At 44.2% G+C, this 23,060-nt stretch overlaps 1 protein-coding gene and 1 non-coding gene across 2 annotated transcripts in view; one reads left to right on the top strand and one right to left on the bottom strand.

Moving 5' to 3' along the window:
• The window catches only part of LOC126251946 (corticotropin-releasing factor receptor 1-like), a 418,931-nt gene extending 405,564 nt beyond the window's left edge, over nt 1–13,367 (top strand). Inside the window, exons 10-11 of the mRNA XM_049952707.1 lie at nt 8,365–8,545; nt 11,662–13,367. Of these exons, the coding sequence (XP_049808664.1) occupies nt 8,365–8,545; nt 11,662–11,796 (316 nt within the window). The 3' untranslated portion in view covers nt 11,797–13,367. The remainder of the gene's footprint in view (nt 1–8,364; nt 8,546–11,661) is intronic.
• Nucleotides 3,016–3,090, bottom strand: Trnaw-cca (transfer RNA tryptophan (anticodon CCA)). The gene has a single exon. It is a non-coding gene; the product is annotated as a tRNA-Trp (tRNA).
• Nucleotides 13,368–23,060: the final 9,693 nt, after the last annotated feature.

Genomic DNA, 23,060 nt, shown 5'->3' with positions numbered 1-23,060 from the left:
CTCAGAAGCGTATTCCTGGAGCCACTCTGTAGCGATTCTAGACGTGTGGGGTGTCGCATTGTCCTACTGTAATCGCCCAAGTCCATCCGAATGCACAATGGACATGAATGGATGCAGGTGATCAGACAGGATATTTACGTACGTTTCACCTGTCGGAGTCGTATCAATACGTATCAGGGGTCCTTTACCAGTCCAACTGCACACGCCCCACACTATTACAGAGCCCCTACCAGCCTGAACAGTCTCCTGTTGACATGCAGGGTTTCGGCTCAGAAAGCCTATATCGATGATATTACGTTCAATGGTTCGCACGTTGACGCTTGTTTATGTCCCAGCATTGAAATCTGCAGCAATTTGCGGAAGATTTTGCACTTCTTTCACGTTGAACGATTCTCTTTAGTCGTGTTTGGTCCAGTTCTTGCAGGATCTTTTTCTGGCAGCAGCGATGTCGGAGATTTGTTGTTTTACCGGATTCCTGATATTCAAGGTACACTCGTGAAATGGTCGTACGGGAAAATCCCCACTTCATCCCTACCTCGGAGATGCTATGTCCCGTCGCTCGTGCGCCGACCATAACACCAAGTTCAAATTCACTTAAATCTTGATAACCTGCCATTGTAGCAGCAGTAACCGATCCTTGTTGTCTTATATAGGCGTTGCCGACCGCAGCGCTGTATTATGCCTGTTTACATATCTCTGTATTTGAATAGGCATGCCTATAACAGTTTCTTTGCACTTCAGTGTATATCTTCTACTTGTGTGCACAATACCATTACTTCGTTTACAGCGAAGTGCTTTAGTTTAGACGGAATTATGGGATGCAGAAGTGCCAGCATTGGCATAGTACCATGGTTTGATTTCGGACAGGCTGTACACTCTGCCAAGGCCTTCCTAATCCTTCTGTCCATATCTTTAATGTGGCACAGTGTGCGTAATTGCAGGTAGCATTTCCTGGCTCCAAATAGTGCGTAGCTAAGATGGGTGTTCCAGAGGCCCTTGTTTACGAGCTCATCTGTCATGTAAACACGATAGGGCGCTCCTTCTCCTTCACTGCGAAATAACAAGATTCACTTCTGCAGTAGGTAGAACTGCCTGAGCTTAGTTCCCGTACTGTCCTTTAACCTTTTCTTTGCAGCATACAGAGTTGGGTCCTTGTCTTGTTCCCTGATGATGCCCTTTATGCTCGTGGTGACGTGATTCTCAGTCGCCACTTTTTTAATACGAGGGCTATCCACGAAGTACATTACGTTTTGGAATTAAAAATAAATAAAGTATTGGGAATTTTTTTAATTATATACAGATGTAAGCCACACTTAAATACTACTTTTCTACATAGCTGCCATTTAAATTAAGGCACTTATCGTAGCGATGGACGAGCTTGGAAATTCCTTCGTCGTAAAATTTGGCCGCCTGCATCTTCAACCATGTGGTTGCCTCTTCTTGAAGCTGTGCGTCGTCATCAAAACGCTGCATAGCCAACCACTTCTTCATTGCTGGGAATAAGTGGAAGTCGCTCGGTGCCAGGGCGGGACTGTATGGCGGATGGGGAAACAACTCCCACTTAAAAGATTCGAGAACTTCACGAGTGGCATTTGCCGTGTGGGCCCGGGCGTTGTCGTGAATCAGCAAGATCTTTGAGCCCAACTTTCCCCTGCGCTTGTTTTGTATTGCTCTTCTGAGGTTGTGCAAAGTTTGGAAATACCTTTGACAGTTTATTGTAGTGCCTCTTTCCAGGTAATCCACAAAAATCACACCTTTTCTGTCACAAAAAGGTAACCACGTGGTTGAAGGAAGGCGCAGGCGGCCGAGTTTTACGACGAAGGAATTTCCAATCTCGTTCATCGGTACAATAAGTGCCTTAATTTAAATGGGAACTATATAGAAAAGTAGTATTTAAGTGTGGCTTTCATCTGTATATAATAAAAAAATTTCCAATACTTTATTTATTTTTATTCCAAAACGTTATGTACTTTGTGGATAGCCCTCGTATAATACAGGCTGTAGTGTTTTTCTAGTGTGTTTGCGCTAATTCTTTCCAATCCCACAGGTGAACGTGATAGCGCGTCCGCGATGATGTTCTCCTCTCCTAGTATGTGCGTAATTGTGAAATAGTACTCCTGTATCATGAGCTCCCATCTCATGAGTCTGTTGCGGAGCTTCGCCGTGTGCAAGAACTCCAAGGTTTTGTGATCAGTGAAGACTCTTCCAGAATGAGATTTTCACTCTGCAGCGGTGTGTGCGCTGATATGAAACTTCCTGACAGATTAAAACTGTGTGCCGGACCGAGACTCGAACTCGGGACCTTTGCCTTTCGCGGCAATTGCACTACCAACTGAGCTATACGAACACGATCCACGCCCCGTCCTCACAGCTTCACTTCTGCCAGTACCTCGTCTCCTACCTTCCAAACTTTACAGAAGCTCTCCTGCGAACCTTGCAGAACTAGCACCCCTGAAAGAAAAGATATTGCGGAGACATGGCTTAGCCACAGCCTGGGGGATGCTCCAGAATGAGATTTTCACTCTGCAGCGCAGTGTGCGCCAATAACTAACAAACAGTTCCATTGCTTTCTTAGTGTTGCAGATTTCTACAAGAGAATCATTCACTTCAAGGAACTAGCAACCCCGCGGTTATGCTAGGTCACCGGGAAGAAGCTGTCGTGGCACTGGGACGCTGTAGCGGAAGACGAATTCCAGACCCTCAAAACCGAGTTGGTTAATTCACCGATTTTGTCGCACCCGAACCTGACAGAGGAATTTTGCGTTGCAACGGACAGCTCATACTCTGGTCTGGGCACAGTCATCTTCCAGAGATCTGCAAGGGGGGTGGGGGAGGGGAACACGGAGTTTAAGAGCATCGCTTTTGGAAGCTATGTCCTAAGTGAATGCGAGAGAAACTACGCAGCAACCGATATGGAACATTGACGGTCTTGTTTGGCTTCGAAAAATTTCGATTCTTCCTTTATGGCAGAAATACAAGAGTCTTCACTGAAACTTCCTGACAGATTACAACTGTGTGCCGGACCGAGACTCGAACTCGGGACCTTTGCCTTTGGCGGGCAAGTGCTCTACCAACTGAGCTATCCGAGCACGACTCACGCCCCGTCCTCACAGCTTCACTTCTGCCAGTACCTCGTCTCCTACCTTCCAAACTTTGCAGAAGCTCTCCTGCGAACCTTGCAGAACTAGCAATCCTGAAAGAAAGGATATTGCGAAGACATGGCTTAGCCACAGCCTGGGGGAAGTTTCCAGAATGAGATTTTCACTTTCTTTCAGGAGTCTGTGCCCAGACCAGAGTATGAGCTGTCCGTTGCATCGCAAAATTCCTCTGTCAGGTTCTGGTGCGACAAAATCGGTGCATTAACCAACTCGGTTTTGAGGGTCTGGAATTCGTCTTCCGCTACAGCGTCCCAGTGCCACGACAGCTTCTTCCCGGTGACCTAGCATAACCGCGGGGTTGCTAGTTCCTTGAAGTGAATGATTCTCTTGTAGAAATCTGCAACACTAAGAAAGCAATGGAACTGTTTGTTAGCTATTGGCGTTGCAAATTTTGCTATCGCCACTATCTTACCCGGATTGGTGTGAATTATTCCGCGGTGATTATACGGCCAATGAATTTTACTCGTGAGATCCCAATACTGACTTCGTAATGTTGGCAATTACGCCGCATGCCTTGAAGGTCTATACTATTTCCCTTAAGATCAGATTGTGTCCTTCCTACGTCGGTTCCGAAATTAAGGGATAGTCTACATAAGAGGTGATTCTCTGTTTTACAGAATACTTTAAGATACAATCGAGTCCCCGACTGAAGGCAGCTGTGGACATATTTAACCCGAGGGGTAGCCGTTTGAATTGGTAACATCTATCGAGTCGAGGAATGCAGTGTATTTCCTGCAGCCCTAGTGGAATGTAATTTGCCAGAAAGTGGACCGCAAATCGATGGACGAGAATACTGTTACGCCATGGACGTTTTGTAGGAGCACCTCCAGCTTCTCGGGACGATGTGTTTCTGGTTCTATGATGCTGTTAATTTGGCGTGAATCCAGTACCAAACGAATAGAACAGTCGGACAAATCTACTACAGTGTGGGAGTTGGTATAGTTTGATGATGTCATCGTCTAGCATCCTCTTGACCTCTAAGAAAATTTTGTGACCGTAGGCCAGTGGAACCTGATAAGGTGGCACGAACAATTCTGTGTGCTCGTGCACTCTGAATGCATATTTGAAAATTCAATAAGCTCCAGTTTACGGCAGAAATACACTGAAGAGGCAAAGAAACTGGTACAACTGTAGTGTAGGGTCCCCGCGAGCACGAAGAAGTGTTGCAACACGACGTGGAATGGACTCGACTAATGCCTGAAGTAGTGCTGGAGGGAGTGGAAATCTCTTCTGAACAGCATGTTGCATGGCATCCCAGATATGCTCAATAATGTTCATGTCTAGGGAGTTTGGTGGCCAGCAGAAGTGTTTAAACTCAGAAGAGTGTTTCTGGAGCCACTCTGTAGTGATTCTGGACGTGTGCGGTGTCGCATTGTCCTGCTGGAATTTCCCAAGTCCGTCCGAATGCACAATGGACATGAATGGATGCAGGTGACCAGAAAGAATGTCTATGTGCGTGTCAATTGTCAGAGTCGTATCTACACGTATCAGGGGTCCCATATCACCCCAGCTGCACACAACCCACACCATTACAGAGCCTCTACCAGTTTTAACAATCCCCTGCTGACATACAGAGTCCATGGATTCATGAGGTTGTCTCCATAATCGTACACGTCCATCCGCTCGCACTTCTGTCACGTTGAAAGATTCTCTTTAGGCGTCGTTGTTCCCGTTCTTACAGGATCTTTCTCCGGCCGCACCGATGTTGGAGATTTGATGTTTTATCAGATTCCTGATAATGACGGTGCACCGTTGAAATGGTCGTACAGGAAAATCCCCACTCCATCGCTACCTCGGAGATGCAATGTCCCATCACTAGTGTACCGATTGTAACACCACGTTCAAGCTCATTTAAATCTTGATAACTTTCCATTGTAGCAGCAGTATCCGATCTTACAACTGCGCCAGACACTTGTTGTCTTATGTGGGCTTTGCCGACCGCAGCACAGTATTCTGCCTCTTTACATACCTCTGTAATTGAATGCGTCTGCCTATACCAGTTTCTTTTGCGTTTCAGTGTACATCCATATTTTCAAGTAAGGTTTCTTCCTCATCTTCCTTTTCATTCATTAGAATGTTTTCTAGATTCCCCAACATGTTATCAAGGCGCACCTCCCACCGAGTTTGTTCATCTTGTTGCGCGATGCGACAAGGCTCATGACACCACGACTGGATCCTATCTCCATCGCATTTTGTGGTGTAATTTAGGATGAGGTATTCGGCAGGAATATCCACACGTATTGCATGATCAGCCAATGTAATTCTGTGGACATATTTTTGCAATGTGAGCTGTCCTCATGCCACATACAACACGGCCTGATGTTGGTTCACGAACTTCGTCTGGCGTGATTTCGCAAGTGATGAGGAGGTGCCTTCTTGTCCTGAGGACAGGTCATTTTTAGTTATACTGTTGAACCGTGAATTTTTCTTTCAAAACCTTTTCTTAAGAATTTACTTTATTTACTAGCGATTCATCAAGAACATTAACACATTTAATCACACTATGTGAGCGTGAAAGTAGTTGCCAGTGGGTAACTGATGGAAACAAATTAAATTTCTTCCAACGAATGGAAATTTTTTTCCTAACGGCCTTTTTTTTATAAACAGATTTAAAATTATAATCAGAAAGCATCCTCTAAATATCAAGTTACAATTTATTCGGAGGCAGCAAAAACAAAATTTGACTGTATGAACTTTCGGTCGGAGAACCTTGCCGCTCCCTTTTGACACGGCCGTAGTCACGACCACTCACAACAACCTCTGAAAGACTACACTGGTGCAAGTCTGCAACACACCAGATTACTTTAAACTAAAAATTGTAACAACTCACACGAGCACATAAACTATGAACCCCGTACGATGGATGGAAATGGTACAAACACTAATATTAAAAAAAAAAAAAAAATTACTTGCCACCGAAGGTGCCACTTGATTTTAAAAGCTGGTCGGAGTGGCCGTGCGGTTCTGGGCGCTACAGTCTGGAACCGAGCGACCGGTACGGTCGCAGGTTCGAATCCTGCCTCGGGCATGGATGTGTGTGATGTCCTTAGGTTAGTTAGGTTTAATTAGTTCTAAGTTCTAGGCGACTGATGACCTCAGAAGTTAAGTCGCATAGTGTTCAGAGCCATTTGAATTTAAAAAGAAAACCTCTTATGTGGAAGAGTCGCAACTTTATATACTAAAATGACCATTTAAATGAAAAACCAATGAAATGCTGTCTTACATAAAATATACAAACATGCTCTACATTACACATATACAGCCTTTCAAGATGATAGACAAGATAAAAAACATATTTCAGGAATTCGGCCGTTACACTTCAAGCAATAAATTCGTTAACACCAAATCCGACAAACATGACAGAGGCAGCTATTAACGTATAGCAGATCGACAGACACTAACTGCCTAACAAATGCGGACGAGAGACAGACGAGCAAGCTGGGGACGAGAGACTGACCAAGAAAACAAGTAGAATTTAGCAAGTAAATGAAACAACATATCACGAATCACTTAACTTTTAATAAACTGCGATGTCTGGCGAAGACCTGGCGCAGCATTCCCAAAACGCTCTCCCGAACCCTCCGCTGCCAGCCGCTTCAACGGACCCAGGAAGGCGCGCCGATCTGCCGTCTCACGGCGTCGTAGCTCGCGCCGGCCAGACCGATGTCGTGGGTTGACTCCTGTTGCTCTCGTGTCGGCCGCGAAGCCACTACCCCTCACTATACGGCGCGGCCTACTGGACTGACGTGGCGACCTCACATGCACCGACGCTCAAGACGGACTAGGCATCTTGTGTCTCAGTGCGCGACCAACCAACCGATCGATCCAACCGCCAATGACCATTACCTGAAAAAACTCGAGCAGACTGGCGGCCTAACACATACTAGCACTCTGGACGACATACACTGACTGCCCCACACTGACTCGGCTGACCAACTGAACCTGGCGAGTTTTTTTTTCCTTTGTTGTTATTTCATTCCCCTGCCACATATGGGCAGGGGAGGGCTGTCAGCGGCACAATCCGCCGCTCTTGAACCGAGTGATATGACAACTAAAACAAGAATAAAATGTTACAAATATATGGCGATAAAAAAGGGGAACATAAAACAGAGTAAGGGGAGAAAATGGAGGTAAAAATACAATGACATGGAGACGTTCATGGGGGACAATTAAAAAAGTCACCAGAAAGTTAAAAGAACGCAGGTGGCGATTTGTAAAACACAAAGAAGACACTGAATGCACATGCACAGGTTAAAAGTCGGCCACAGTATTAAAAACATTCCAGAAGAGACACTTAAAACCTACTTGGAGCACACACGATGAAGAATAAAACTTCCAGGTGGGACCTGCCGAGGGAAAGGTCAGAGAGGATGGAAAAGGAGGGGAGAGCAAGGGGTAGCAGGGGAAGCGGTGGGATACTGAGAGTAGTGGCGTCAGCGGGTACACTGAGAGGCAGGAGACACATGGGGCAGGAGAGGAAGAGGGAAGACAAGGCAGGATGGAGTGCAGAGACACTGAAAGGGAGCACAAGAGAGGAAGGGGGAGTAGGAGGGGGAAGCTACTCAGGAGGAGGGAGGGGAGGAGAGGGAGCCGTGAGGAGGAGGCAGGAAGATGGGGTTAGAGTTGGTACGAAGGGTAGATGTCAGGGCGAAGCTCATCATCCGGGAGGGGTAGATGGTGGAAGTTGCGTTGGGAAAGGAGATGCAGGGTGTGGAGATGGAGAGAGGGTGGGACACAACGGTAAAGGCGCGGCAACGGGTTGGGTGTGGAGAGGAAGGGAGACACCAGGGGGTGAGGGGGATCAAGGCGGCGGACAGTATATAGTGTGCGGATGTGTTCAAGGAAAAGGAGAACCTGGCGAGCTCATAGCGCCCCTTAAATGCACGTGAACAGGCAACCTTTCCCACCAGAGGGAGACACCAACTCTGCGATTGCCACAGCGGCGCCACCGCCAGAAATGGAGGGCCACTGCTTCACACTGCGCTCTGCGGCGCGCTCTTCAAAACAGCAATTTTTACCACGGCTCAACTGTTAGTGTTTAAGCTTCATGAATACTCAACTTCCCTAGCAAAAAATTGCTCTAGCTCAACTAGACTACATAAAGGCGTGATGATGGGACTACAATGGCTCATACGTGATGATGGGAGTAAAAGTGCCTCTGGGGTGTGCAGTGGTGAGCAGGCGACTCGCCTGTTGTGTTTTACAGGAAGGCGGTGAGGGGGACGCTGGCTCTGCTGCCACTGTTCGGCCTGAACCTGCTGGTGTCCCTGTACCGGATGCCCAACCCATCCTGCACCTGGGAGCTGCTCTACGCCTACTTCGGGCTGCTGCTGGACGGACTGCAGGGGGCCTTCGTCGCTATCAGCTTCTGCTTCCTCAACAGAGAGGTACATTATTACCTGGCACTGCCCCGTGCATGTACTCTGTGTGGTGTCACCGCCAGACACCACACTTGCTAGGTGGTAGCCTTTAAATCGGCCGCGGTCCGGTAGTATACGTCGGACCCGCGTGTCGCCACTGTCAGTGATTGCAGCCCGAACGCCGCCACACGGCAGGTCTAGAGAGACGTCCTAGCACTCGCCCCAGTTGTACAGCCGACTTTGCTAGCGATGGTTCACTGACAAATTACGCTCTCATTAGCCGAGACGATAGTTAGCATAGCCGTCAGCTACGTCATTTGCTACGGCCTAGCAAGGTGCCATTATCATTTGTTATTTATCTTGGGATGCATGTACAGTCAGAGCGATGTTCTCCAATTATGGATTAAAGTTAAGTATTCCAGCAGCTACGTTCTTTTCTTGGTAGTATAATTACTTTACCTGTTCCAGACCTCACGCCAGCCTGCGTGAGCTTAAACACGTGCCTTTCGGCTTCCTCCAAAACCCGTGAATTGGCTCCTGCCAATTCACAACACTCTGTAGAACAAGTCTCGCCTGATGTCACCTTCGCAGCTGGCACCATTGGTCAGGGGAAGGGTGGGCCAAAGCCTACTTTGACCTGCTGGGAAGCCAGACAACTTCCCTTCTGTTATTTATATATCTTCACTTACTTTATAACTTAATAAATGGTTTTGTCTTGTACCACTTTATTGCTATCGTCCCTATAGTCTGTGTACTGATTACACTGAAAAATCATGAAATATGATAGGAATGTATGAAGTGGATGACAGTTCCACTTTTATGACAAGTTAATGATCCTCCCTGCGTTGGAGACCACAGTCATAAAGTACTTTTTGAGTGAAATTGTCACCGCTTGGCTGCAAGTTCTTTATTGTCACTTATTTCACACTGGCTTTATAGCCATTATTAGGTACAAAGATGAAATGAAACCAATAAAACCTGTGTATCATATTGTTCAACGCATACCATTTGGTAAGTTAGGAACAACATAAATTTTTAGGAAGTCATTAAATATCCGATGTATCTGAACGACATGTCGTCGGGATTTTACAGCACATAAAGTTCCGGAAAAAATGTAGTAGTCTCAAGGACAAGGTCATTTTATTGACAAATTGTAGGTGTGTACTATAACAAATTCAGTCCATACGAAACACACATGTCACAGTAAAGGGCGCCAAAAAATATAACATAAAGGTACCGAATGGCACTCAGTATTTCCCAAGCATCTTGCGCCTTTTGTTGCACACCAGCAGTGATTCTTACAGGCCCTTCAGGACGTGTAAGTTACTGCTTTATCCTGCCCTACAAGTGTTCAATTTGTGAGAGAAACTGCGACCTTGTTAGCCTGGGTAGGCGATGTACACTACGAAGAGGACGTCACGTCGCAGCAGCCGTACGTGGTCGTGCATTGTCCTGCTGAAAAAGGACATCACAATCCTGTTGAAGAAATGGCAGTAGTACAGGAATAACAGGCTGTGTAATATAACAGGCAACGGTTAATTTACCCTGCAGAAACACCATATGTGATTGCGAGTTGTAACTGACGGGCCACCACAACATGAGGCTTGGGATGGTACCAGTGTGTTGCAGACAAATGCACTCTGAAGCAGGCACCTTACCACGTCTCCGTCACTCGAATACATGGAGAACACACTATCATCACTGAAGAGAACAGTCCCCCATTAGACTTTCTAGTCAGTTCTTGCACGACAAGAGAGTAACCATGCTTGGTGGTGTAAGGTGTCAGTGGTAGCCTGGCCAGAGGGAGAAGTGATCTTAATCCTGCTGCAAGCACATCGGTCTCAGTTGTCCCAGACGACACAGTTCGTCGATTTTGACGGCGTCTGTACTACGTAGACGTTCAGAACTGGGTCTTCAGGTGTGGGAATATTCCACAGACCACTGTTGACATACTACTTAGACAATGTGCCCAAAATCCGTCGGTACATTCATCCAGCTTCCCGCATGGCCACAGTGTGATCACATTCAAATGGCTGAAACTGTTCAGCCGGAGTACATATCCGTCAGTAGAGCATTGTTGTACCCTACAATGAATGTTGTGAAAACTGTTCACTACTAAACTGAGCACCGTTACTGCCTTCAAAGTCAAAACAGCGCGCACAGAGAGGCCTCCCGACCGCCACCTAATCACCGATGGCTGTGACAAATCAATGAGTGACAATATAGTCCCTCAGAATGCAATCCCTGATGATGTTGCGTTCTATTCTAGTAGTTTGTAAGGTCAGGTACCCAAATTTTCAATTTGCACTAAGATCTTATAATGAAATAAGTGATGTGTATGACACCGTATGTGTTGTAGTATTCCAAGGACGACATGTCATTTAGAAATGTCAGATATTTGATGACTGTGTAAGAAATGCATCTTAAAATTTATGTTATTCTTATGTTACCACAATATGCCGTACACTATGTCTTCCACATGTTTTATTCGTTTCAGTTTATTTTTGCACTAGACTTACAGTCAAATGGCGGCAATTTCATTTTAGAAATTGCAAAAAAGTATGTTCATGTGTCTGTGTAGAGGGGGGGTTAGGGGAATGGGGTGAAGCTAGGTGGAAAGAGGGTCATTCAATGTGCATGGATAAGAGACTGTCCGTGAATGTGGAGGAGACCGCTTGCGAATGAGTGTAGATATGGGCAGGTCTGCGTTGGAAGTACACATGTTGATTTACATCACAGCATATCTCTTCCATATGTGTAGTAAGCTCTACAATATGTGGTAAACATGACACAAAAATGCGACAGCGAGGTGCCCAGTGCAGTCATAGGATAGTTGTGGAAATGGGAACACACAGAGCAATTTCAACAAATGTGGTATAAAATGACTTTGTAACTGTAAAAAATAATGCGTTTTGAAATGGAAGTGTAGCAGTAAATGGTACTGGCTTTTAGTTATTAGTATGTATGACATAAAACAGGAGGTATTATTTTTTTAGGTACAATAGCATTATTTTATGTGGCTGAGTTAGGATTTAGATATGAGGTAAGGGAGAGAACTGGCTATTGGAGGATTCAGACTTTTACATTATATTGCATATGAGACAATTGCAGGTATAGTAACGAAAGTGTGTTGTCTTTTGCAGGTACACAGCGCAGTGAGGCGGTCTTACAACCTGCTGTCTGACAAGTACCGCGGAGGTGGAGCTCGCTCACATTCCCGGAGCAGCGAAAGTTGTGGAGCTGCTCACACAACGCTGGCGAGTATGGATGGCTTCTGACAGCTGCAGAGGGCCTGCTGCTGTCTGCCACGGGCGTAGCCGCCACCTGCTGTCTGCCTCGGGGTAGCCAAAATCTGTTGTCTGCTACTGCATTGGTAGCCGACACCTGCTGTCTGCCACAGCTGTGGCCATCAGCTGCTGTGTGCCAACATAGCAGTAGCTGCCACCTGCTGTCTTACAAGGCACAGTGACATCTGCAGCATCCATCTGACCTGGTGACGTGGATCTCCTGAGACTACAGTGTTGCTAATTTTCTGTCTGCCACGTGTGTTCAGCGTCACCTACTGTCTCATGGCAGCTCAACAGTAACTGGGGTGTACTGCAAACACCGAACTGTTTGTGTGCACCTGTGGACATGCTGTCATCATTGTGGAGAACGTGTGGTATTCATCATACTTTATCTCCATAGTAGCCATCAGCAACAGTGGTACACTGATGGTACACATGCACTCTGCTTTAGTATGCTCACTGCAACCAACTGTGGAGATAGACAACTACTGTTGTCTCATAAGAACAGTTAGTATTGGTAGAATCAGGTGAGGCTACTGTCTTGGTGGAGAAGAACCACCTGCTGTCTCAAAAGGGCCAGTAGCAGCGATCCCACTGCACATAATGCAATGGCCAGCATGAAGTCTAATATTACACCCAACGCTCCGTAACAAAGATGTAGTTCTCACCTGCTGTCCTCATAGCACTACACAAGATCTCAAAATATCTGAAAGGGCATTTGCGACCCCTGTGAAATGCGTTCCACTGACTCTCAAGCACACAAGGGCCGAAGTGCTGTTTTGGAAGTTTGTAATACTAACAATGGTGCAGATGCCAACACTGCAGTTTCCAAGGGTTGCTGTGACTACTCAAACGTTCTGCAGACAGAATTTTTATCATCTTTTGCTTCATTCCAGCTTAGGCCATTATCGTGTTTGAAGTGGTCTAACTATTTCTGCTATCTCATGCTCTGCCTAGTGGACAGTTGCCTCCTGCCTTCTTATGACAGACTTCATCCTATTGCAGTAAACCATAAACTGACATAAAAGCTTATTGTTACTGAAGTAAACTAACTGCAGCGTGCTACGTGAATAGCCATAATTTGATGTGTGGTAGTGTTGGACGAGAGACAGAAGAAAGGACGGTTGTCTCTGAAACTGTAGGGTACACAGTTGTTGCCTAGCAGATACAAGAAAGAGAGAGGAAGGAGACACTGCAGCACTACTCTCATAGACATCAGGTACACCATATTAACTCAGCGTCCAACCTAAATAGCGATTTGCACATGGTTGAACTACATCATAGTTACTGTCCTCCTGGTGAAGTGAGATATCTGTAATAAGCCGTGATTAACCCTAGCAACACCAATGTATTTTCCGTAACGCTTACTACCGAAGGGGTGGGGGATACTTTATGCATTCCTCCACAAAAACGTTTAGAAAAAAATCGTTAAATGTTGTTACTCGTTATTAACAACACAGTTTTTAAATAGGTACTAACGTGTAAGTACATTTCAGAACCTGAAAATTTAATTTAGGACAATATTAGCAATACCCACTTGTTTTCCAAAACCGAGGGCAGTATTTTATGACAAATAAAAAAAAATAAAAAATACAGTTTTCGTTAATTCTCGTTAACTTTTATTCACAACACGCTTTTAAATATATACTGAAGTATAAAAGCGTCCTGAACATGAAAATATGATTATGAATTTTGTTGTGAATAGTCACATCCAATACTAACACTTAAATTTTCGGGTTAAGTTTTACTGAAAAATTAAAACAGTTGGAGGATGTGGTAGAAGATAGCATTAAAACAATAACAATTTTTCCAAATTTTAAAGTATAAGGTACACGACTAGATAGCAACATTCTGATAAGGTCGACATAAAGTGCTCCACATTGGTATTGCAATGGTTAATATTATAGTTTCTACTTCCTTCCTTCTACTGTTGATGCCTCTGGGTAAATGAAAGCAACACTCAGAATGGAACTTGATTGTAGTCTAAATTGTAATTACTTGACCCTGACTGCTATTGGGAAAACTGAACCATACGTACCTTGTAAACACATGCATACCTACATCATTGTCAAAACCAGCAAAGTAAACGGAGAACTGAACGTCATAAGAGACTGTCAGCGAAGTGTTTCCTTCGAACACACATCCATGCTCTGAGACTGTATAAGTTGCCACATATGTGCACCAGGACCGTCCGATGGCTCCAAGGCGCTGGAGGTGTTGGTGTTTAGTAGCTCTGCTTTCCCTACTAGTATAAAGAGATCTTTTGAGTGACTGCAAACTGAGTTTATACATTCTTGTGCAATGTGTTGTTTGGTGGACCTTCATATCAAAATGCTTTGTGGGGCATGCCACAATAGCTTACTGTTCCTGAATTTTTGCATGTAAGTCTTCATACATTTCCAGATAAAGACTGAAATTAAAAACTGGGAAATACGAGTGGCTTGTGATAATTGTAGATAGACTAAAATAAACATAGTCGTCACCATGTACCAATTGTCATTTATGTCTGGATGTCTAGTTATGTTGACAGCTGAAATCATGTGCACAATATATAGCCAGCTTACCTAGTTAACCCAGCTAATGACTGCGTGCAAACTATGGTTATTTACGTTTTCACTTCCTCGACTTGAAAAAGTCTGGTCGTCCCTACTCAGCACCTAATGGTTTATCCTGTGTGAACCACAACAGGAAAGGAAACACCACCACTAAAATAACATAATGAAGTTAAACGTATCCATTGTGATTATTGCTTAAACAATGTGACTGTGTATTAAATCAATTGGAACAAACCACATAAATAAATTCTGGTAATTTTCGTGACCATTTTCGAACTATTTCGGATTCATTTTTAGACAAGGCCTGTAGAATGATTACGTAATTATCGTAACGGTATCGTGGTGGGCATCGGAAGCAGCACGATGCCTTTAGCTAGTTGGATAATTCCATTGATAATTACAAGGGGATCACTCCTATTTGCCATTACCGATTTCGTCCAGATTTGTGGCATATTCAGGGCTTGGTCGAAATGAAACTGACAGAAGTGGGTACTCCAGATGATCAAGCGTTTCGAAGAAATCCCATTTTTGTGCTGGTCGGGAGAGACAGTAGCTGTTTGTCTTAGTGTAGAATCCAACCCGTGATTGGCATAGCGGAAAGAGTGCGAAACCGTAATCCAAGGGTCGTGACGTCGAGTCTCTATGTGGCAGCCGGCCAGAGTAGCCGAGGGGTTCTAGGCACTACAGTCTGGAACCGCGCGACCGCTATGGTCGCAGGTTCGAATCCTGCATCGGGCATGGATGTATGTGATGTCCTTAGGTTAGTTAGGTTTAAGTAGTTCTAAGTTCTAGGGGACTGATGACCTCAGAAGTTAAGTCCCATAGTGCTCAGAGCCATTTTTTCTATGTGGCAACTCTATTATTTACAACTTTTAGGATACTTACCCAAGAAATAAACCGAAATAATGCTCAATGTACACTGCCTAGGCGCATCAAAGTGACCACCTGTTACAAGCCTGAATAACCATCTCCTGCATCGTGGACCGGTGCGAGATCCCAGTGCCGTAACCAGCTGGGCTAGGTTTTTCGGTTGACGTCACAAGGCGCGAACGACCCGATTCGAGGTGGTCGCACAGTTTCTCCACTGGGTTTACATCCGCGGAGCCTGGTGACCGGGGAAGTACGGTAAAGTCATCTTGGTGCTCTTCGGACCACGGACGTACACTGAGAGCTGCGTGACACGTCGCATTGTCCTGCTCGTAGATGCTGTCGTGCCGAGGTAAAACAAACTGCATGTAGAGATGGACATGGTCGACAAGGATAGAGGCATAATTGTGTTGATCCATTGTGACTTTCAGAATGTCGAGATGATCCAGGGAATGCCACGAAAACATTCCCCAGACCGTAACAAAAATGATTCAAATGGCTCTGAGCACTATTGGACTTAACATCTGAGGTCATCAGTCCCCTAGAACTTAGAACTACTTAAACCTAACTAACCTAAGGACATCACACACATCCATGCCCGAAGCAGGATTCGAACCTGCGACCGTATCGGTCGCGCTGTTCCAGACTGTAGCGCCTAGAACCGCTCGGCCACTCCGGCCGGCCCATAACAAAATCTCCTTACTTGAATCACTTCAGTACTGCAATATGGCAATCCATCTCGAAAAATCTTGTAGAATGAGGGACATTCAATAAATAATGCAATATATAACTTTTTTTGAATGCAATCTGGTTTCATTCAGGATCCCAGTAAACCATATTATTCACCTCTCTTTTCGATACAAAATCATGTTTTTCAACATAATCTCCTTTCACTGCTATGGCCTTACGCGAACTTACTGGTAGGATCTGTGTGCCCGCATGGTAGCACGCTACTGTGTTGGAGTCGGGACAGAGTCTCCCAATCAGCCACGTACTGATTTCCACATAGTGCATCCTTCACTGGGTCGGACAAATGGAAATCGGAAGGTGCAAGATCTGGACTGTAGGATGGGTGAGGAAGGACAGTCCAAAGAATTATTATGGGCTACTCTTGGGTCGCAGTCTTCTGTGAGGCCTAGTGTTGTCATGGAGAAGTTATTTTGTATCTTTGTTGCGACATGCACGCTGAAGTCGTTTTTTCGATTTTTTTTAGGGGATAACAATACATTTCAGAATAGATGGTTGCACCTTGAGGGAGGGCATCAACAGAATAACCCCTTCAGAGTCCCAGAAAACAGTCGCCATGACTTTACCAGTTGAGGATGCGATTTTGAACTTTTTTTTCGGAGGAGAGGCGGTGTTGCAACTCTCCATGGATTGCCATTTTGTTTGCGGCTCGAAGTGATGAATCCATATTTTATCGCCTATGACGACGTCCAAAAAAAAAAAAATCGTAGAGGGAGACCAAGAGATGAATACACTAAGCAGATTCAGAAGGATGTAGGTTGCAGTAGGTGCTGGGAGATGAACCCGAGATGAAGAAGCTTGCACATGATAGAGTAGCATGGAGAGCTGCATCAAACCAGTCTCAGGACTGAAGACCACAACAACAACAACAATCAGCTTCGTAATGTGCAAGCAGTTTTGCAGAAATCGTGTTTCGTTGATATTTGTGGTCTTCCGTTAGGCAGCGAGTTACTGAGCGCTCACACGCCTGTGAGAACCCCAACTGGTGGAGAACTGTGTCAGCACTACCAACGGAGACGTCCAGTTGTGCAGCGAGGTGTTTGACCGTGATCCACCGATCACCTCGAATGAGAGTGTCTGCACGTTCAAACATAGCAGGAATTACAGCTGTATGCGGCCGGCAGGTACGCGGTAGATCGGACAGGTTTGAGCGATCGTTTGGAACGCGTCTCTGTTACAGACGCCATTTTGAAGGTGACGTACTGTCGGAACTTCACGAAACTATAGAGGCTGAAGCGGGAATGTTCCACGATGTACCACAACAAATTCCTCATTTTTTTATAGATGTCCTCTTTACCTCTTGCAAAAAAAAAAAATGTAGTAACAATAACTACATAGTAAAAAAATGCTTATTACACTATTACACGTATATTATATAATTAGAGGCTATTTACACCTTACCTTTGCCGATTAGTTCTTCTGAAACACCTATATCCACTGACAACGTTGAAGGGCCGTAGATGTAACTCACATATTTGCACGCGGTTGTCCCTGATTGTGCTTTACCGGTCTTTGAAATTACTGTAGCTGTCGAATGTACGTGTTTTTTGCACATGAGTCTTATCATGTTCTTGGTGCTTTCCTTGTATACTTGTAACGAACTGCACCCCTCTCTTTGGCACTCAACGTAGCCCACATAACCACAAATTTTCACGGACTTCCAGTATGCTGCAGTTGCTTGGGTCAGAAACCTCTGTTAATCAGTAGAAAAAAAAAAAAAAACAGTCCAAGCTGCAAGTTTCACTTTTTATTCATTCCATAAGTAATGTCGGGCCGAGAACCATTTTGAAATCATCATAACACAGTCGAAAATGGCATTTTACAAGATGTCAAAATTCGTGCACTAAACATTTACAGCTCATACAGATAACTGATACTAATACTGTTATCTGTATGCACTGTAAAAGATCATTGTACATTTTTGACAGCTTCAGACACGCCATTTTATGATGATTTGAAGATGTGACTCGGCCTGAAACTATCATCAAATGAATTAAAGTAAAGATTTGCAACTTGGTCTCGTTTTTCGTTCTACTCACTAGTTTTCACCCACTATATGGAATAAAAAATAGCAGTTATATACGTCTGTCCCCACCATGAACCATAGACCTTGCCGTTGGTGGGGAGGTTAGCGTGCCTCAGCGATACAGATAGGAGTAGCGTAGGTGCAACCACAACGGAGGGGTATCTGTTGAGAGGCCAAACAGACGTATGGTTCCTGAAGAGGGGCAGCAGCCTTTTCAGTAGTTCCAGGGGCAACAGTCTGGATGATTGACTGATCTGGCCTTGTAACACTAACCAAAACGGCCTTGCTGTGCTGGTACTGCTAACGGCTGAAAGCAAGGGGAAACTACAGCCGTAATTTTTCCCGAGGGCATGCAGCTTTACTGTATGAATAAATGATGATGGCGTCCTCTTGGGTAAAATATTCCGGAGGTAATATAGTACCCCATTCTGATCTCCGGGCGGGGACTACTCAAGAGGACGTCGTTATCAGGAGAAAGAAAACTGGCGTTATACGGATCGGAGCGTGGAATGTCAGATCCCTTAATCGGGCAGGTAGGTTAGAAAATTTAAAAAGGGAAATGGATAGGTTAAAGTTGGATATAGTGGGAATTAGTGAAGTTCGGTGGCAGGAGGAACAAGACTTTTGGTCAGGTGAATACAGGGTTATAAATACAAAATCAAATAGGGGTATTGCAGGAGTAGGTTTAATAATGAATCAAACAATAGGAATGCGGGTAAGCTACTACAAACAGCACAGCGAACGCATTGTTGTGGCCAAGATAGACACGAAGCCCACGCCTACGACAGTAGTACAAGTCTATATGCCAACTAGCTCTGCAGATGACGAAGAAATTGAAGAAATGTATGATGAAATAAAAGAAATTATTCAGGTAGTGAAGGGAGACGAAAATTTAATAGTCATGGGTGACTGGAATTCGGTAGTAGGAAAAGGGAGAGAAGGAAACGTAGTAGGAGAATATGGACTGGGGGTAAGAAATGAAAGAAGAAGCCGCCTGGTGGAATTTTGCACAGAGTATAAGTTAATCATAGCTAACACTTGGTTCAAGAATCATAAAAGAAGGTTGTATACATGGAAGAATCCCGGAGATACTAAAAGGTACCAGATAGATTATATAATGGTAAGACAGAGACTTAGGAACCAGGTTTTAAATTGTAAGACATATCCACGGGCAGATGTGGATTCTGACCACAATACACTGTAGATTAAAACTGAAGAAACTGCAAAAAGGTGGGAATTTAAGGAGATGGGACCTGGATAAACTGACTAAACCAGAGGTTGTACAGAGTTTCAGGGAGAGCATAAGGGAACAATTGACAGAAATGGGGGAATGAAATACAGTAGAAGAAGAATGGGTAGCTTTGAGGGATGAAGTAGTGAAGGCAGCAGAGGATCAAGTAGGTAAAAAGACGAGGGCTAATAGAAACTCTTGGGTGACAGAAGAAATATTGAATTTAATTGATGAAAGGAGAAAATATAAAAATGCAGTAAATGAAGCAAGCAAAAAGGAATACAAACGTCTCAAAAATGAGATCAACAGGGAGTGCAAAATGGCTAAGCAGGCATGGCTAGAGGACAAATGTAAGGATGTAGAGGCTTATCTCACTAGGGGTAAGATAGATATAGCCTACAGGAAAATTAAAGAGACCTTTGGAGAAAAGAGAACGACTTGTATGAATATCAAGAGCTCAGATGGAAACCCAGTTCTAAGCAAAGAAGGGAAAGCAGAAAGGTGGAAGGAGTATACAGAGGGTCTATACAAGGGCGATGAACTTGAGGATAATATTATGGAAATGGAAGAGGATTTAGATGAAGATGAAATGGGAGATATGATACTGCGTGAAGAGTTTGACATAGCACTGAAAGACCTGAGTCGAAACAAGGCCCCAGCAGTAAACAACATTTCATTAGAACTACTGACAGCCTTGGGAGGGCCAGTCCAGACAAAGCTCTACCATCTGGTGAGCAAAATGTATGAGACAGGCGAAATACCCTCAGACTTCAAGAAGAATGTAATAATTCCAATCCCAAAGAAAGCAGGCGTTGACAGATGTGCAAATTACCGAACTATCAGTTTAATAAGTCACAGCTGCAAAATACTAACGCGAATTCTTTACAGACGAGTGGAAAAACTGGTAGAAGCCGACCTTGTGGAAGATTAGTTTGGATTCCGTAGAAATATGGGAACACGTGAGGCAATACTGACCCTACGACTTATTTTAGAAGCAAGATTAAGAAAAGGCAAATCTACGTTTCTAGCGTTTGTAGACTTAGAGAAAGCTTTTGACAATGTTGACTGGAATACTCTCTTTCAAATTCCGAATGTGGCAGGAGTAAAATACAGGGAGCCAAAGGCTATTTAGAATTTGTACAGAAACCAGATGGCAGTTATAAGAGTCGAGGGACATGAAAGGGAAGCAGTGGTTGGGAAGGGATTGAGGCAGGGTTGTAGCCTCTCCCCGATGTTGTTCAATCTGTATATTGAGCAAGCAGTAATGGAAACAAAAGAAAAATTCGGAGATTAAAATCCATGGAGAAGAAATAAAAACTTTGAGGTTCGCCGATTAAATTGTAATTCTGTCAGAGACAGCAAAGGACTTGGAAGAGCAGTGGAACGGAATGGACAGTGTCTTAAAAGCAAAACGAGGATAATGGAATGTAGTCGAATTAAGTTGGATGATGCTGAGGGGATTAGGAAATGAGACACTTAAAGTAGTAAAGGACTTTTGCTATCTGGGGAGCAAAATAACTCATGATGGTCGAAGTAGAGAGGATATAAAATGTAGATTGGCAATGGCAAGGAAAGCGTTTCTGAAGAAGAGAAATTTGTTAACATCGAGTATAGATTTAAGTGTCAGGAAGTCGTTTCTGAAAGTATATGTATGGAGTGTAGCCATGTATAGAAGTGAAACATGGGCGATAACTAGTTTGGACAAGAAGAGAATAGAAGCTTTCGAAATGTGGTGCTACAAAAGAATGCTGAAGATTAGATGGGTAGATCAGATAACTAATGAGGAGGTACTGAATAGGATTGAGGAGAATAGGAGTTTGTGGCACAACTTGACTAGAAGAAGGGATCGGTTGGTAGGACATGTTCTGAGGCATCAAGGAATCACCAATTTAGTGTTGGAGGACAGCGTGGAGGGTAAAAATCGTAGAGGGAGACCAAGAGATGAATACACTAAGCAGATTCAGAAGGATGTAGGCTGCAGTACGTATTGGAAGATGAAGAAGCTTGCACAGGATAGAGTAGCATGGAGAGCTGCATCAAACCAGTCTCAGGACTGAAGACCACAACAACAACAACGTCTGTTGTGTCGAATACAATTCCAGCTCTTTCTCTTACCTCTTTAAAGTAATGATACATATTTTTCGAAACTAAGAAGCAACAAAAAAGGAAAGCGGAAAATATTATGATCATTGTTGCGAAGCTGAAACTTGGTGGCCTGTCCCTTGAACAAATAAGGCAAAACATTCGAATTTCGACGAAATCGAAGGAACATTTTCGAATTCCGTTCCCCAAAAATTACTTTTGGTTTTAATTCTTTTTAATTGTGACGTGTTATAATATTCGTAAACATTAGCCCGTGTCTCATCTTTATTCCATTATGTGGAATAGTTTACCTAAGACGACGAACGAAAGAAATGCGTTAGTTTTTATAATTTAGACCCACAACTGTTCATAAACTAAAAGAGGTGTGAAGATAAATCTTAAGTACTATTGCTTCACATGGTTGCAAGAGTAAACTTCAAGAAAATCCGATAGCATTATCGTGGGCACCTCGTTCATCGTTATTTTCCTAATAAAATTAAATTACAGTTCGATTGTCGCTACAATGTTTTCACATTGCCTTCCAGCTGCCACTCGGTTATAAGCGACACATAAGTGTGACGGATACTTCACAAGTGCTGCTACTTAACGTATAACTTGCAGCAATGTTGGAAGCGGTCGCCTTGAGGTGTGACAGCTGATCGTAAGTGACCAATGACTGAGCTGCGGAAGACGACGTGTTTTGGAGCCCCGAATTTAAACTCGTACCCTAAGTTGCAGACAACCTCGTGATTCGCGATGAATCCAGAAAACGGCGGTCAACAAACTGCGGCAGAACTGTTGACCACACTAACTTTGACCGTGACGATTAAGGCTAACATTTACGAGCAAACACAAAACACAGAAATTTTCAGTTTCAGCGCTAAAAGGAAACTTTATTTCTCGCTTTCATTGGTTACCTGAAACTGTCTTCACACTGGCTACACCAGCTGTCATGTTACCAATCGATAAGCAGTTCTATGTACAGGTTACAGGCGGCACATGCAGATTCCAAAAGAAGAAGAAGAAGAAGAAAAAAAGAGCATTAGGTAGAAAAATAAGAGCAAACACACGCACTTTTGGTAAGTCGCAATGAATTCATCAAACGTGTACTTTAATTGCATGATTTCATGAGACTCATATTATTACCACAGTAGTGTAAACATCTGTCGCGTCAAAATACTGGTGGGCTATGTACGTGTGAAAACAGCGGTTAGGTTGTTGAAGACCTGAAGAGTCGGCAAACCGCAATGCACTCTGCTACAGCGGGCGGTCTATAGACGAAGATGGAAGCTGCACAGGTTACAGGGGGCTTACCAAACGTGGAACGCTGTATTGAGGATTTTTTATGACGTGTTTGGTGCACAGTCAGAAACGAACCACCAATTCACACGATTCGTCCTGCATCGGTGATTATCGGGTACATATGACGTGCAAACCACCCCATTCCAATCTGGAAAACAGAAACACGGCATCAACATAAGCGTTCGCACCTACTGCCTTCTAGGCCTCGTGCACGAACAAAGCGAATTAGGTTTCAGGCTCTCGTTATTCGAAGAATCCATGTTGATTCCTGCAGAGAAGATTTTCTGTATGCAGACACATGCCCTTATATCGGGTGTGATCTGGCAAGTAAAGTTCCATCCCGTGAGGAGTTATGGGTTAAAATGGCTCTGAGCACTATGGGACTTAACATCTATGGTCATCAGTCCCCTAAGAACTACTTAAACCTAACTAACCTAAGGACATC

This window comes from Schistocerca nitens, chromosome 4 (assembly GCF_023898315.1).
Source record: "Schistocerca nitens isolate TAMUIC-IGC-003100 chromosome 4, iqSchNite1.1, whole genome shotgun sequence".
In the NCBI taxonomy this organism is placed as follows: domain Eukaryota; kingdom Metazoa; phylum Arthropoda; class Insecta; order Orthoptera; family Acrididae; genus Schistocerca; species Schistocerca nitens.
Note: the sequence above shows the minus strand (reverse complement) of the source record. Positions and strands in the feature narration are given on the sequence as shown.